This window comes from Meles meles, chromosome 5, assembly GCF_922984935.1.
Source record: "Meles meles chromosome 5, mMelMel3.1 paternal haplotype, whole genome shotgun sequence".
Taxonomy (NCBI): Eukaryota; Metazoa; Chordata; class Mammalia; order Carnivora; family Mustelidae; genus Meles; species Meles meles.
The window spans coordinates 15,587,776-15,603,473 of record NC_060070.1 but is presented as its reverse complement, the minus strand read 5'-3'; the positions used below and the strand labels follow the sequence as shown (position 1 = coordinate 15,603,473).

General features: G+C 43.3%; 1 protein-coding gene across 1 annotated transcript in view; it reads left to right on the top strand.

The window, feature by feature from the left end:
• CCDC170 (coiled-coil domain containing 170) overlaps nucleotides 1–15,698 on the top strand; it is a 98,836-nt gene that overhangs the window by 67,639 nt on the left and 15,499 nt on the right. The window contains exons 7-10 of the mRNA XM_046005738.1: nucleotides 1,213–1,530; nucleotides 5,872–6,072; nucleotides 11,738–11,911; nucleotides 14,540–14,782. Coding sequence (XP_045861694.1) covers nucleotides 1,213–1,530; nucleotides 5,872–6,072; nucleotides 11,738–11,911; nucleotides 14,540–14,782 — 936 coding nt within the window. The remainder of the gene's footprint in view (nucleotides 1–1,212; nucleotides 1,531–5,871; nucleotides 6,073–11,737; nucleotides 11,912–14,539; nucleotides 14,783–15,698) is intronic.

Here is a 15,698-nt window from a genome sequence, read left to right as displayed (position 1 = left end):
GTGAGACCATATGATACTTGACTCTCTCTGCTTGACTTATTTTGCTCAGCATCATCTCTTCCAGTCCCGTCCATGTTGCTACAAAAGTTGGGTATTCATCCTTTCTGATGGAGGCATAATACTCCATCGTGTATATGGACCACATCTTCCTTATCCATTCATCCTCAACAAGTTTTTTTTTAAGTCACTTTAAAAGATGTCCCTTTTATGCCACTTTGGACCCTTCTAGATTATAGTAAATAGAACTAAGTGCCCCCGTAGCCTCCTTTACGCCCTTCATTTATTTTTGTGAACCTAACCATACATATTATATTCTTTCAAATTACTGTTCTCAGTGTGGTGCCTTATTTCCCTCTACTTTTAATCCTCCTTCCCACTGAATGGCTGGAGAGTTCGGTCTCTCTTCTTCAGGTTCTATCCACTTTATGAGACAAGGAGACACGCAGTAAATGGATGTTGAAAGAAAGTTCTGATGATCTCTTATGCAGTGATGTTTTGGTGAAAACACCACTCTGTTATTTAAAATAGTATTAAGGAGGCATCTTTATTCAGACAGTTTTTATTGCATAGGACGTGTAGGAAAGACTCTGAAAGTTTAATGTTATTCAGAGTCAATTTCCAGGTATGTCAAGCTTTAGAACAGATAATTAATTCTGTAAATTTTTCTCTCTCTGTTTTGCCTCCACCAGCATTTTAGCCAGCAGTTTGTTTTTATTAACTCTTTCTCAAGGTCCACACAGAAAAGGCTTATAGGTCAGTCTCTTGTTTTCTCCTAGCTCTGGCTTTGTATCCCTTCTCTTTCTTAGGCACGTCCGTTTACCTGACATGGCCTTTACAATTCAGTAACTTTAGGGAGAGGTGGTGGGGAGCTTACGGTTAAACAGGGAATGTGATGAATTCATCCTCACTCCATGAAGTCTGTAAGTAAGGGAAATAAAAAGCAAATGCAGGGGGCACCCGTGTGGCTCATTTGTTAAGTGGCTGCCTTTGGCTCAGGTCATGATCCCAGGCTCCTGGGATCGAGCCCCGCATCCGGCCCCTTGCCTGGGGGGAAACCTGCTTGTCCCTCTCCCACTTCCCCTGCTTATGCTCCCTCCCTTGCTGTGTCTCCCTCTGTCAAATAAATAAAATCTTAAAAAAAAAAAAAAGCAAATGCAGGTGTCCCTCAGTGGCCACTCAGGTTCTCGTCTTCACTGTCTGTAATCGTTTCAGGACTTGCTCCGAGCTCTACAGACCAAAGAAGTCCTTGAAAGGGAAGTCAGGATCCTCCAGGAGAGGCTGTTGGCTGGCCAGCGGGTCTGGGATGATTCGAAGCAGGAGCTGAGCCTCTTGAAGAAAAACTCCCGAGAGTTGGAGAAGAGACTGGAGACCAGTCTGGACGCGGCTGCAGCTTCGCGAAGCCAGTGCTCCTCATTCAGGGAGAAAGTCGCAGCCCTGCTTAGAGGCACCTGGGGCGTGACGGGGCCCACGGAGGATGCCGTTTTGGAAAGGATCCAAGAAATGACCCGCCAGGAAGAGAGCAGGGAAAGGGTGAGTGGGAGGTGGCCACTTGTACGATTCTTGAGGACAGTCATTTGCTGGGTCCTTCCAATGTGGTTTTTATTACTTTCAACTATATATCATACTTTGGGAGCCTGGAGAGTCACTTCCGTGACCGCTGACCACGATGTGGGTTCTGGAGTCAGAGCTGCCTGGGCTCAATCCCATCCCTGCTGTGGACGCGCTCAGTCCAGGTGGGACACTGGCAGGTTTCTACGACGGCAGCCCCTGAGATGCTCTTTTCTCATCCGCGGGACAGGGAAGGCTCCGGGGCCGCACCCCTCCCTCATCTGAGCCGCCCCCCTGCCCCGGGGTCCGATGTGTTTTTGAATTCAGAATTTTTTGGAGTTTCAAAAGGTAAAGTAGTAACACAGAAAGGTATTGGAGAGAGCGACACTTACACATTCCTCCTCACTGGGGTCTGGGCAGCACTCCGTAGTCAACCATGTTCATGGTTCTGCTGCAAAACCCACGGCAGCTCCATCCCACGGAGCGCACCAGGACTGAGAGGAGCTCCGTGGTGCTTCTGGGTAGGGTTTGCTGCCCAGTCCGGTCCCAGCAAGCTTTATCATAAGCAAGTGAATTAGGAAAAAAGCCATCAGTTTTCAGATGCTTTTGGGTTTTGGAATTGCAGACAAGGTTTCCTAGACCTGGAAGAGTATCTGCTTCATAAGGTTATTGTTTGTTGGAAGCAATGAATGAAACAGAATTGTTATGAATTCCTTAACACGCTTCCTGGTCAATAATGACGACAAATATTAACTCTTGGTGCCCCCGCTTCTCTTCCTCTCTGTCCTCCTCTTCATAATGGTGCTTGAACTGTCTTTTAAGGGACTTATTTAAAACATGGAGAAAGATGTTTAAATTCACATATATGATTGAAGATTATTTAATTTTCTTGTCTTGTTTATACTATTAACAATTCTCCTTTACTACATAGCTTTGCTTAGCAGAGTCAAGTTCAGCCTGACTCTGTTTAAATTACCATCAAATCCAAATTATCGAAGTCCCAATTAATGAGGTTTTAAAGTAAATAATATCCAAATTCTAGGTAGAATTCCATTGTGATCTTTTTCTTCCATGAGTTCAGGCCGGTCCAAGGAAGAAGTTGTATTTTTCCCTCTTTTGATGTTTCTCATATACCCCAAGCCATCACTAACTTAGAGTTCAGGGTTGCATTTGATAATTTCCTTTAATGATTAAACATTTTCAGTTCCTTTTAAAAATTCTCCAAAATTCAGGGCGTCTGGGTGGCGCAGTTGGTTAAGCGCCCGCCTCTTGATTTCAGCTCAGGTCGCGATCTCAGGGTCGTGATCTCAGGGTCTTGAGATCAAGATTCGGGATGGGACTCCCCAGTAAGCATGGAGTCTGCTTTAGGGTCTCTCTCCCTCTTCCTCTGCACCCCCCCCCCCAACCTCTCTCTCTCTTTCTCTCTCTTTCAAAAAATAAATCAATCTTTAAAAAAAATCTCCAGAATTCATGTGTGTTCTTAGGAGCAACCCAAGTGACCCCTTTGTCCAAGTGTAGGATTGTCTTTGTGGATATGAAATGTCCATCCTGTGACATGTGCAGGTCTCTGAGAGTAACTCAGTTGTTCTTGTGATTGGTACCGGACTAGAGAAGACAATTATCTCCAGGATCGAGAAATACTTCAGTCAGTTATTTACCTTGACTTGCGGTCGATCTCATTCAATAGCTAATGGTTCTTTACCATTTTGTTTTATGGCTTCCCTCTTCTGTGTTCCCAAACATTTTCCTCAAACTATTTTTTTTTTCCTCAAACTATTTTAATCCAGCATGTGAAACATGGCATGAAATTGTCAGCATGCTGTATATGTTTATTTTCTAAAGCAAAATGATGTAAATTGGTTAAGCTTGCTATGCCTCTCTCCCAACCCCCACGCCCCGCAAATCAGAATGATTCAGAGTCTTTTTAGTGCCTTTGTCTGCCTCTTCTACCCTGTAATTTTTTTCAATAGCTGTTCCTGCTATTTAAAAGCCCCAAATCAAGCATATAGCTGGGGTCTTATGTGACTCATCTTCGAGTAAAATTAGGAAAAAATGGATTTCATATATTGTCTTGGAAATGTTTCTGAAGAATGGGAGATTTACAAATTGATGAATCTGTTTGTTGAGGAGCCTGTGCTTCCTGCCAGCTTCCTTGGTTAGACACACACCCAGCGGTTGAATAATAACCCACAGGAAGGCCCAGGGCTGGTTCAGGCTGGGCCTGGCAAATTCACTGTTTCAGGTTGACTCCTACTTTCTGAACCTCGCTTTTCTTGTTTACTTTGTTGTTGCTCATTTTGACGCTCCCGAGTTTGCAATTCTCGGTAGAATTCACAACACCACCCACACTTTTTCAGTAAGTTACTTCTGCTTGTTCCTTGCTTTTCTGCTTATAGTAAAACTGAATTGTCTTTTTCAAAGTCTTATCAGATCTTGGAGTAGGGTTTCTCGGTCTTGGCACCATTGACGTTTTTGGGCTGGATAACCCTTTGTCGTGGGCCCGTTCTGTACACTTTGTTCTGTACACTGTGGTGTTGAGCAGCTTCTCTGGCTTCTACCCATTAGGTATCAGTCGCACCATTTCCCCCCTCAATCTGTGACAGCCAAAGATGTCTCCAGACAGATGTCCCTCAAGGGTAAGAGTACCCCCAGTTGGAAACCGTGCTCTTAGAGGAATGCCCTACCATTGGCTTCCGAGGAATTCTAAATGAGCGTAGATGTTATTGAGCTTTGAAATTTCAGTACCCTTGGAGCAGGTGTTTTTGAAATAAGGATGTCTTACACAATGACCAAAAGTTGCGACATTATCAGATTTTGGTGTGGAATTTCGAGGCAAACATTTTTCTCTTACTTTTAGATGTTTCCTAACTGGCTCACCATGTGGATGAGAAATGATTATGTACAGAGAGGACATGATTGTGATTAATTCCTGTGTCATTTTCCAAGTTAAAGGCAGTTCCTGCAAGCTCACAGACTTTTATCTAGACAGCTCTTTCATTCTTCTTAGACACACATAAGGCTTTATTTCCTCCAGTGGAGTGTTTCTTGGTCCAGTGACTCTGTGGGAGTCATGGGGATCAGGACCTGAGCTGAAGGCAGATGCTTAGCTGACTGAACTACCCAGGTGCCCCAAATTATTACAATTTTGCAAGAGTGGTACCAAGTATTATGTAAATAATCTATTTTTTTCTTTCTCTCTTCTGAAACAAACCATCAAAACAAATCTATCACTCCAAACTTGGTATTTTTTATTGAATTCAACATTTCATGAAAACTAGATTTGGTAGAATCAATTTGAGTATTCTCAGAGTGTACCTGGGGTGTTTGGTAAACTGATGTTCTCGACTCAGGGAATATCAGGACAAAGGGAAACTTCAGGAAGGGATGCGCAGGTTAGGGATGTGTGAAGGGAATGGGGGCCTTTATGGAGAAACTGTGGTCTCTTTTTGTAGGAGAGGAAGTAGCAATCAGATTCTCCTGCCTTCTTGTACATAGAGTTGCTGTATGAAATTTGACCTCTCGAAGGGTAAAACGATAACATCACTGCTTAAGTATGCAGCACAGAGGCAACATCACCAGAGTTTGGTGCATAAATAATCAATATTCCATGGAAAATTGAAAGAAAGCTTGAAAAAAAAATCTTCACGCCCTTGAATTCCTGATAAGTTTCCTATCAAAACTAACTCACAGGGGCATCTGGGTGGCTCAGTGGGTTGAGGCCTCTGCCTTTGGCTTGGGTTGTGATCCCAGAGTCCTGGGATTGAGCCCCGAGTCGGGCTCTCTGCTCAGTGGGGAGCCTGCCTCCCTCCCTCTCTCTCTCTCTCTGGCTGCCTTTGCCTATGTGTGATCTCTGTCTGTGAAATAAATAAATAAAATCTTAAAAAAAAAACCCTAACTCACTGTATAATCTTTATTAATCCACTATATTTGGTGGAAGAGTTTCTCCAGACAATGACACTTAAAGAGGTCTGATAGTACTTTGTCTGAACTTTCGTTTTGTTCTAGCTGAACTTTGCAATCCCTAAATTAGTGGCAGTTTTAAGTGTAGTCAGTGTGATCCATAAATATTTCTCAAGGAACCCATTTAAGGAATTATATAAAAATTAAAAATACCAATGGAAATATTTTATTAGATAATGAATGCAGATTTATTTTCAGGAGAGGCAAAGACTGCTATCAAGTTTTATGTTTTTTAATTTAATTTGTACAAAGAATCTGGAAGTTGGTGTTATAAATAATTATGTTGCTCTGACTGAGCACTGGATTTTAACACTTTGTTGCATCGAAAACAAGGCTTAGCCTTGTCTGTTTCTTTGTTTCCAGATGGTCTCCCAGCTTGAAGCCCGAATATCTGAGCTTGTGGAACAGTTGGGAAATGAAACTGGGTTTCACCAGAAAGCTCTACAGAGAGCCCGGAAAGCAGAAAACCAGTTGGAAACTCTTCAGGGTCAGCTGACGCACCTGGAAGGAGAGCTGGTTTCTGGAGATGTTTTGCGAGATCACTTGAATTTCGAGAAACAAAAAGTAATAACCCGACGGTATATCCATGGGTAGAAACATCTGTTGCAGTGTAAAATTTTACCTGAAAATATTCCAGATTTTATAGCAGTTTAGTAGAATGGTTGTGTGGGAGTAATGAGGAAATGTCAGAAAACAACAGATAGCATTTTGGGGGGAGGTCTTCCTACTTTTGGGAGGCTTTCGTCAGTCAAATTAATCCAAGTAATCTCATCAGCTATCTGTTGAATGCCTGTTCTGTATGAGATCCTGAAGGTTTGAGGGCTAAGGTACGAATGACCCACAGTTCTTGATCATAAAAGGCTCATCACTCAGTAAAGGAGGCTGACATTCTGATAATCTGCTGTGACGCTGAGGCTGTACGTGTTGTAAGAGATGGACTGATTGATGACAGGCTATAGGAACTCAGTGAAGGGAATGATAACTTCTGGGTAAGAGGAGGATTTTTACAGGAGAGAAAATAACGCAGTTCACCCTTGGAGGAGAAGACAGATTTTAGTGGAGAGAAGGAGCAGATCCCGTAGGGCTAAGAGGTTGGGCGGAGGCGTGAGAGCTTGTAGGTGCATCGTGAGGTCAGAGCGCAGAGTGATTGTGCCCGCTTGGCTGCAACATGGCACCCTGGCTGGGGTTGTGACAGGAGAGAAAACTAGAGTGGTTTGGATACGGAGATTCTTTATCTCTGCTCTGTAGAATACGGAGTGTAGTAAGTGACTTTGAGCGTTGCTATGTCTTAGAAAGAGGATATGATGTCGCTGTGAAGCTGAAGTTACAGTAAGGACAGCCTTGGAAATGCTAATGGCACTAACCGGTGGGCGAGAAGGAGGGTGGAGTGGGGAGCGGAGGGGCCCCCACTTCCAGTAGAGTGCAGGAGAACAGAGGCCAGTTTGCGCTGGCCTGAGGGGTGAGTGGGGAGGGAAGGCTAGAGATGTAGAAAAAGATTCTTACGAAGTCTGGTGACCAGGGAAAAAGAGACAGGCAGCAGGGGGACCAAAGAAAGGTTTTATTGGATGGGATGGGAAGGTTCACGTTTGTGGGTCCCAGGAGTCCGCAGAAGAAGAAAAAGACAAATGGGATTGGAATTTGGCACAAAGACTCTTCAGTTACAAAATCTGTACCTTGGAAACTCATTCATTCTCATGTTTCTGTACTTAAACAAGCTGAGGAAGCAGCGTGCCCGCACTGAGGTTGGCTTGGCAAAGACGCGTAAAGGGTCTGTGGGAAATCCTAGTCTAAGTCAACGAGGACACAATCATTAATTAATGGGGATAGGTGTAAAATTCAACAGGAACTTGGGCAAAGTCCCTATTTCTGTGCGTGAGGAAAGGAGCCCTCTTCACACAGGAAGTGGCATTCATGAGAGGCTTTGAAGAATGAGTAAGAATTTGTCAGGCAGAAGAGGTGGGGAAGGGACTCAGGGTACAGGGAACAGCAGGAGGGAGAAGGAACAGAGGTGAGCCAGACTGCTCAGGAGAGCAGGGAGGCATGGGGAGACTGAACATGGTGCATGGTGAGGCCAGAGGCATGAGGAGGCTCTAGAAGCATGTAGGAATAATTGGGATAGACAAGGTTGATTTCCCAAGGCTTTATCCTATACGTAATGGGACACCATAGGTTTTTGAATAAAAGTAAAAGAAAGAAAGGGTTTTGAGTCTCTGAAAACAGACTGACTCTGAGGGTCTGGAGACCAAAGGCAGAGTGCCCAGCTGAAGGATTCTTAGAATAGTGTAGAAGAGAAGATAATAAATATTTGGACCAAATAGTGGTTTTATGCATGAAGGGGTAGTGAAGGGTGTCTGAAAAAGGTGTGTTGGTTGAAATTTTGAATTTGAAAGGACGTGTTGCCCCTGAATAGAATATGTTCCATTGGAAGAAGTCTGACTGTCGGACTGTCCACATAGATGTCCCACGGACACCTGGCATTAAACCTATTCCGAATGGAAATGATCACCTCTCCACAGATTTGCCCCCTCCTGCCTCAGGGATGTTGAGGTCCTCTGCCTCCAGGTGCCTGAGCCAAAACCCTAGAGTCATCCTTAATGCTTCCCTCTTTTTAAGCAAGTCCTAAACACTACAGATTCCATCTCCTTAATGTATCCCAAATACCCACCGCCCCCAACTCTGTATTTGGTGGCAGTACTTTAACTCGGAGCGTTCTGATCATCTGCGTGGATTCCAGAAACAAGCTTCTCACGGTTATGACGTCTCGGCACGATGTCTTAATAAATGTATGCCTAATCTTGCCTCTCTCCACCTTCAAACTGGCCAGGGGCTCTGTAGGGCCCTCAGGCTCAGCCACAGATTCCTTCTCGCCTTGGCTGAGCATTCTATGACCTGAACAGGTCCCCCTACTCCAGGCTTCCCATCACCTGCCATCTTTCCAGCCGACGGTGGCAAACTCAAGGCCTCCAGGGGCCAACAGGACCCTTCAGGGGTGTGTGGGGATGGAGTCCCAAGATACCCACATTCAAATTTGTTAAGGAAAAAAAAAAAAAGAGGGTCCCCTTGGCATCCCATACTGCACACTGCCGTTCTCTTTAAGAGAATGTTCTCTGTATCTCCTTCATCTGGTAGTAGCTGTCCCTTGAAGAACTGGCTCCAGTATCAAGTCCTCTGGGAGTCCCTTAGAGACTTAGTCTTCCGTCATGTAACAGATGCCCGTGTCCGTCCCAGCACTTAGTGACTCGATTGCCTTCAGGTGTTTTTTTTTTTTTTCTTTCCAGATTTGTTTATTTATTTATTTGAAAGCGAGCATGTCGAGGGAGAGGGAGAGAAAGTTAGCGTGGAGCCCATCGTGGGACTTGAGCTCACGACCCTGAGATCACCACCACCTGAGCTGAAGCCAAGAGTTGGACGCTTAACTGACTGAGCCACTTGGGCACCTTCCCACCCCGTCTTCAGTTTTTAGTCATCTTCTCCAGTCAACTCCAAGCTTCTTGAGGCCAGGGGAATATTCTTTTTTTCTTTTTTCTGGGTTTCTCTAGCACTAGGGAGGAGTTAAATAAATAGTATTTAAATTATGAAGAAACGTAATAAAAGGCAAAAATCATTGTAGTGACTTTAATTTTCATTGAGACTGAAGAGCCAAAAGAACTCTCAGTTATGAAAGCGAATTATGTAAACAGATTCCATCCTGCTGACTATTCCGAAGATAACCACCCACAACACGCACATCCTAGTGAGGGGGTTGGGTGTGTAAATCAGAAAAGCTAAGTTGTGCAGAGCTGAGATTTAGATATAGGTAACTGATGCTCATGCCGCATAGAAGGTATCTAGGCTAATCTGTGACTCAAAGAAACAAGCTGTACAGTAAATCCTTCTGGCAACTCGCTTTCTGAGGTGTAGCCAAGATCCTTGAAATGGGCACTTGTTCTGTGTGGTGTTGGCTTGGTCCGGTCTTCAACCTTTTTTCCTGGTAGAGATCCTTGCACACTAAGTGGATGGGTCACGTGTAGACATAGCAAGAGAGGCTTTATGCCTCCGCATGAAAGGTACTGATTCTATTTTAGTTACAAAACAAACAATAGCAGTTACTTTCTTTTCATTCGCACACATTAGAAATGAGTAATTCCAGGGGCACCCGGTGGCTCAGTCTGTTAAGCGTCCAACTCTTGATTTCAGCTTAGGTCATGGACTCAGGGTCGTGAGTTGGAGACCCATGTTGGGCTGCACACTGGGCCTGGAGTCTGCTAAGGTTTTTCTCTCCCTCTGCCCCTACTCCCCAACTTGTGCCCCCCCCCCCCACTCACTCCCTCTCTCTCAAAAAAAAGTAATTCCATGGGGAGAGCTGACACAACATTAAAAAGTGACAAACTGATGATGTGATCTTATAGCACAACAAAGTAACACATGGTTCCTAACACAGCCAATAAGCAATATTTTGCCATGACTGTGCCTCCCAAAGAAGAGCTAAAATTTTAGATATGGCATTCAGCAAAATTTGAAAATACTCACAATTTCATCTTGATGACTCAAAGTGTAGATAGTTCTGGGTTTCACGTTGGCATGCTTCAGTCATCAGGAAATTACACTTAAACATATAATTGCTTCAAAGATGCCAGATAGATGAGGACTTATTGCAATGAGAAGCAAGTTTCAAAGAGAGAATCCAAATCGTGAAGTGATGATACAGAAAACTCATTGATTGGTTCACTCATTCAGCAAGCACTTAGGAAGCATTACTCTGGCTGGGATGGCTGGAAACCACAGAAATCAAATGGAGGATACAAAAAATACTGATTCATGGTTTGTCTCCCTCTCCGATTTACCCCAATTCACTTTTCCTTTCCTTCTCCTAATGTCCTCCATGTTTGTTTTGGAGGGGAGAGGGGTGGGGGGATGGGTGAGCCTGGTGGTGGGTATTAAGGAGCACATGTATCACGTGGAGCACTGGGTGTGGTGCATAAACAATGACTCTTGGAACACTGAAAAAATAAAATTTTAAAAAATACTGATTCGAATGGATACTTGCATCCTTATGTTTATAGCAAAATTATCAACAATATGGAACAAAAATTATGGGAAGAGCCCAAATGTCCATTGACTGATGAATGGATAAAGAGAATGTGGCGTGCGTGAGTGTGGGTGTAACAATATTACTCAGCCATAAAAAGAGTGAAATCTTGCCATTTGCAATGACATGGATGGAGCTAGAGTGTACTATGCTAAATGAAATAAATCAGTCGGAGAAAGACAAATATCATGTGATTTCACTCATATGTGGAATTTAAGAAATAAAATAGATGAACATAAGGGGGAGAAAAGAGAGACAAACCATAGAACAGACTCTTAATTATAGAGAACAAACTGAGGTTTCCTGGAGGAGAGGTGGCAGGGGGATGGGCTAGATGGGTGATGGGTATTAGGGATGGCACTTGTTGTGATGAGCACTGGGTGTTGTATGTATCAACTCTACACATAGAATGTAAATCCTACTCCTGAAACCAATATTACACTATATGTTAACTAACTAGAATTTAAATAAAAACTGGGAAGAAGGAAAAAGGAAATCAAGGGGCAGAAGATCCTAGAACAGTTTTGTGATGCTAACCTGTTCAAATTCGAACCTTGACTTCCTTGATACAGCTCTATTTTACCATGTTATTCCTTAAAGTATAACACATTAAAAACTCTTAATGACGTGTGTGTGTGCGTGTAGGATTTTAACTTATAGAAGCAAAAGCATTGTGCAAGTGTATTTGTATGGAGAACTTTAATTATGGAGTGATCAGAGTGGTAACAGTTGTCGTTTTTTTTTTTTTTTCCCACATTTGAGGGCAGGGCCCGCTTAGGTGGGAAAAATTGCCATGGAAAGTGAGTAGATCTCAGGAGCTGGATTAACCTGGAAGGGGCATCGTGGTAGCAACAAGTAGCCAAAACAGAGACATGTGGATGTAGTCAGGACGGTGCCAGATTTGTCATGTGGTGGGGTGAAGAAGAGTGTCTCATGTTGGGTTGGACATCAAGATCACTGACCAGGAGAGTCAAGGGAATTTGGACATGAAGCAGGACATGGAAGTGGCAGGATGGTGCAGAAATTCATATCCAGGCCCTGGGGTCCCGGGCTGGGCTACAGACTGGGTTTAATGGGACCTGTCTATAAGCTTGGGGTACTGTGAGATCACTCATTAACTTTGTTTTTGTGTCTCAATTTAATTTTTGTTCTTGGACTTAGTATCTTAAATTTCTGGATCAACTCTCAGAAAAAATGAAACTGGACCAGATGGCTGCTGAACTTGGCTTTGACATGCGTCTGGATGTAGTTTTAGCTCGCACGGAGCAGCTGGTCCGTCTCGAGAGCAACGCAGTCATTGAAAACAAGACTATTGCCCACAATTTACAGAGAAAGGTAGGGGATATTGAAACTTGCTGCTGCTAAGAGAAGGAATTGCAGAGAGACTTAAATATTGAAAAATAATGTACTCCTTCCTATTTGCAACTGTACTTAGGAAACATACAAATACATATTTAGAATTTGAGTCTCCGTTTCAAGTCTGAGGGATAGTAAGTATATCAGCTAAGGTGATGTGTGACCATGAGTAATAGAGATCCCGAATATAAGTGACTTAAATGACACGAAGTGGTCCCCCCACCTCACATAAATTTCTGAAGGTAGGTGGCTCAGGGTAAGTGTGGCAGGTCTGCTCTGTAAAGTTTTCAAGGAGCCCAGCTGATTTCAGTCCATTAATCTCCCATTCCTGGGGTGGTCCACATCCTGAAGGTTCATAATGATACCTAGAATCATCATGTCTGTGTTTCAGACAGACATTTAGAGCAGAAAGGGATGAAGAAGAGGGATGCAATAGAGCGTGTGTGAAGAGTCTTTTGATGGAGGCTTCTAGAATTTTCTATGTGGACTTGTATTTATATCACATGGTTCTGAAGGCAGAAACTAGCTGCAAGGGAAGATGGAAACTGTAACTTTTACTCTGGGTAGCCACTTGCCTCGCTAAGAAACTGTTTCTATTCTTAAGAGAGATGAGGAGAGCTGGGGAACATGTGGCAGTCTCCAACTGGATAAATCCTTTTGCACTGGATAGTGAAGTGAGGAGAAAAGCTAATTTTTCACTCATTCAAAAGAAGAGTTAGAAACAGTTTAGATGAAATAAATGAATGAGTGGATGAAAGGATAAAAGTATAATTACTATATAATTATTGGCCTTGGTGAAAGAGAGCAAAACACAGATGTGTTCTTGTAATAGTTCTTAGGAGAAAATTCTGTGATGGAATTATAGCGTACAGGCTGTGTAATGAGTCACATCTTGAATCCCAGTTTGGTTCCACCAAGCTATGTGACCTTAGACAAATTATATAGCTCTCCCTGTTTCCACATATTTAAGATAGGCATAATATCTTCCTCATGAGACTGCTCATTTTTAATAAAATACATGTTTAAACTCATGGCTTATAGACTGGACCTATTCACATTTGACCTTTTCTCCATTTACTAGATTTTTAGGAGTGTTTTATTTTAAAAAAGCAATAACCCTATTATCATTGGAGACATTGAATTGAGCTACTGTTCTTTGAGTTCTCCTGGAAAATTGATTTCTTCAACACCATTCCTTCTTAAGTATTGTATAATCATTAAAATTAACATTATTAAGTATTGTATAATCATTAAAATTATACAGTCTACAGAACTTACAGTCTACAGTCTACAGAACTTACCAGTGTAATTTTGCAGTAGAGTGGATTTGACATGAAGAAGCTCAAAGAAGGAAATTTGGTTAGAGAACATGAAAAGGGCCTTGTTAAGGATGGATCTGGTATGGACCATGCGGTCACAGTTAGACAAGACGTACAAGCCTGCGTTTCAGTCTGCCCTTCACGTCTCCGAACACTTCACAAGTGTGGAGTATGTAATTAGGGAAAATGCGACACTCTTCAGCTCTAACATTCTAGAATTCTAAACGATTCTAATGCCCAATGCACGCGGGAGATGAAAGAGGTTTCTGTACTTAATATTCTACTCACTAAATGTGACATATGACGCCTAGGAGGACGTTTTTCCCCCTTAGGGTCCATAATCTTTTTCTAAAAACCACTGTAATTTCCTTTATCAAGTTTGACTGTGAGTGATAAGTGCTGTTTGAAGAACATGTTCTCTGCTTGGTTTGTGGATGGTATAGGCAAGCTATATAATAAAGACGCCAATGAACCAAAACCTTTTTTTTAAAAAAAAAAAAAGATTTTATTTATTTTTTTGACAGAGAGACCACACGTAGGCAGAGAGGCAGGCAGAGACAGATGGGGGGAAGCAGGCTCCCTGCTGAGCAGAGAGCCCGATGTGGGATTCGATCCCAGGACCCTGAGATCATGACCTGAGCCGAAGGCAGAGGCTTAACCCACTGAACCACCCAGGTGCCTGAACTAAAACCTTTTTAAGTCCCTTCTATTTCAAAGATTTTAAACATGTAAACCAAGCTTTCTTTAAACTCTCCCTTGTATAGCTTACTTTAAAAATATATCCACTCTCATGTTTGGTGTCATTCAGTCTGGTTCTAAAGGGTCAAAATTACTCAGTCTAGGTTTGGGGCACTAACCTGCACACTGGCTTCTTTTAGAAAAGGCCAGTGTAAGTATAGTTGGCATGGGGTGGTGGAGAGGATTTTGTCTCTCTACCGTATTCTGGTCTTGATAAGCCAATTTTAGTCATTTTAAAAGTAATTTTAGGTGCCTATCATGCTGTACGTATGTAGGAGGGAATCTGATGTTGAAAACCTACTTCCCTCTGTGTCTTCTGTGGTTCCTTTGTCTCATCCTTTGTAGCTACAAAATTAATTCTTGGAAAAATAGGAATAAAAATTGCAACCAGGGAAAGGAATCCAATAACCTTTTCCGACGGTTGACAGATGAGTCTTATTGAAGTGTAGATAAAGAACAACATGGTCCAAGTGATTCATTTTTATTTACTGATTGTCCAATGATGATGATGATGATGATGATTTTTAAACCCCTGTTTGTATCAAATCAGCTCAGGACTCAGAGAGAAAGGCTGGAGAGCAAAGAGCTACATCTGAGCCTTCTGCGGCAGAAGGTGGCCCAGCTGCAGGAGGAGAAGCAGGTGCGCTCGGTCTTGGCGGTGGAGAGGGACGAGGCCAATCTCACTCTAAGAAAGTTGCAGAAGAAGGTGGAGAGGCTGCAGAAGGAGCTGAGTGTGTGTCGAGAAGCGAACACGGAGCTCAGAGCCAAGCTGGCTGACACCAGTGAGCTCAAGGCAAGTGCTCGGCTTGGTTCCCTTGTTGCTTTTTGCAAGTTACCATTTTTAATTTATGTGGAAGAGTGGAAGTCTTCTTCTTCTTCTTCTTCTTCTTCTTTTTTTTTTTTAAGATTTTATTTATTTATTTGACAGAGATCACAAGTAGGTAGAGAGGCAGGCAGAGAGAGGGAAGGAAGCAGGCTCCCCACTGAACAGAGAGCCCAATGCGGGGTTTGATCCCAGGACCCTGGGATCATGACCTGAGCTGAAGGCAGAGGCTTTAACCCACTGAGCCACCCAGGCGCCCCGAAGAGTGGAAGTCTTACAACAGACGCAGCAGAACAGAAACAGAGACAAAAGCTTCCTCTGATTTTCTAGAGTCGTGGGGGAAAGGCAAAAGCTACACATCCCAGCATATTAGATCAGCGCAGTGTCTCTTCGATAGTTGGAACGAGACCATGGTGGCTGCGTGAAATGTTGGTTAGAAAAGTGTGATGTCAGCGGAGGGGATGAAGAGGCCACATCCTGGGGTGAGCACCGAGTAAGACGTGGAAGTGTGGAGTCACTGTGTCGTACCTCTGAAAGGAATAGAACACCGTCTGTTAACTCTCCTCGAACTGAAAGAAAAGAACTAAGTACAGAAAATAGAAAATAGAAGCATGGGGCGCCTGGGTGGTTCAGTGGATTAAGCTGCTGCCTTCGGCTCGGGTCATGATCTCAGGGTCCTGGGATCGAGCCCCGCATCGGGCTCTCTGCTCTGCAGGGAGACTGCTTCCTCCTCTCTCTCTGCCTGCCTCTCTGCCTACTTGTGATCTCTGTCTGTCAAATAAATAAATAAAATCTTAAAAAAAGAAAATAGAAGCATTTCTGCCAGGGGTGGGTGATTGGTACTTGGGATCCTGTAGGGAGTGATTGTGTAGGAATTTTCTTTGGA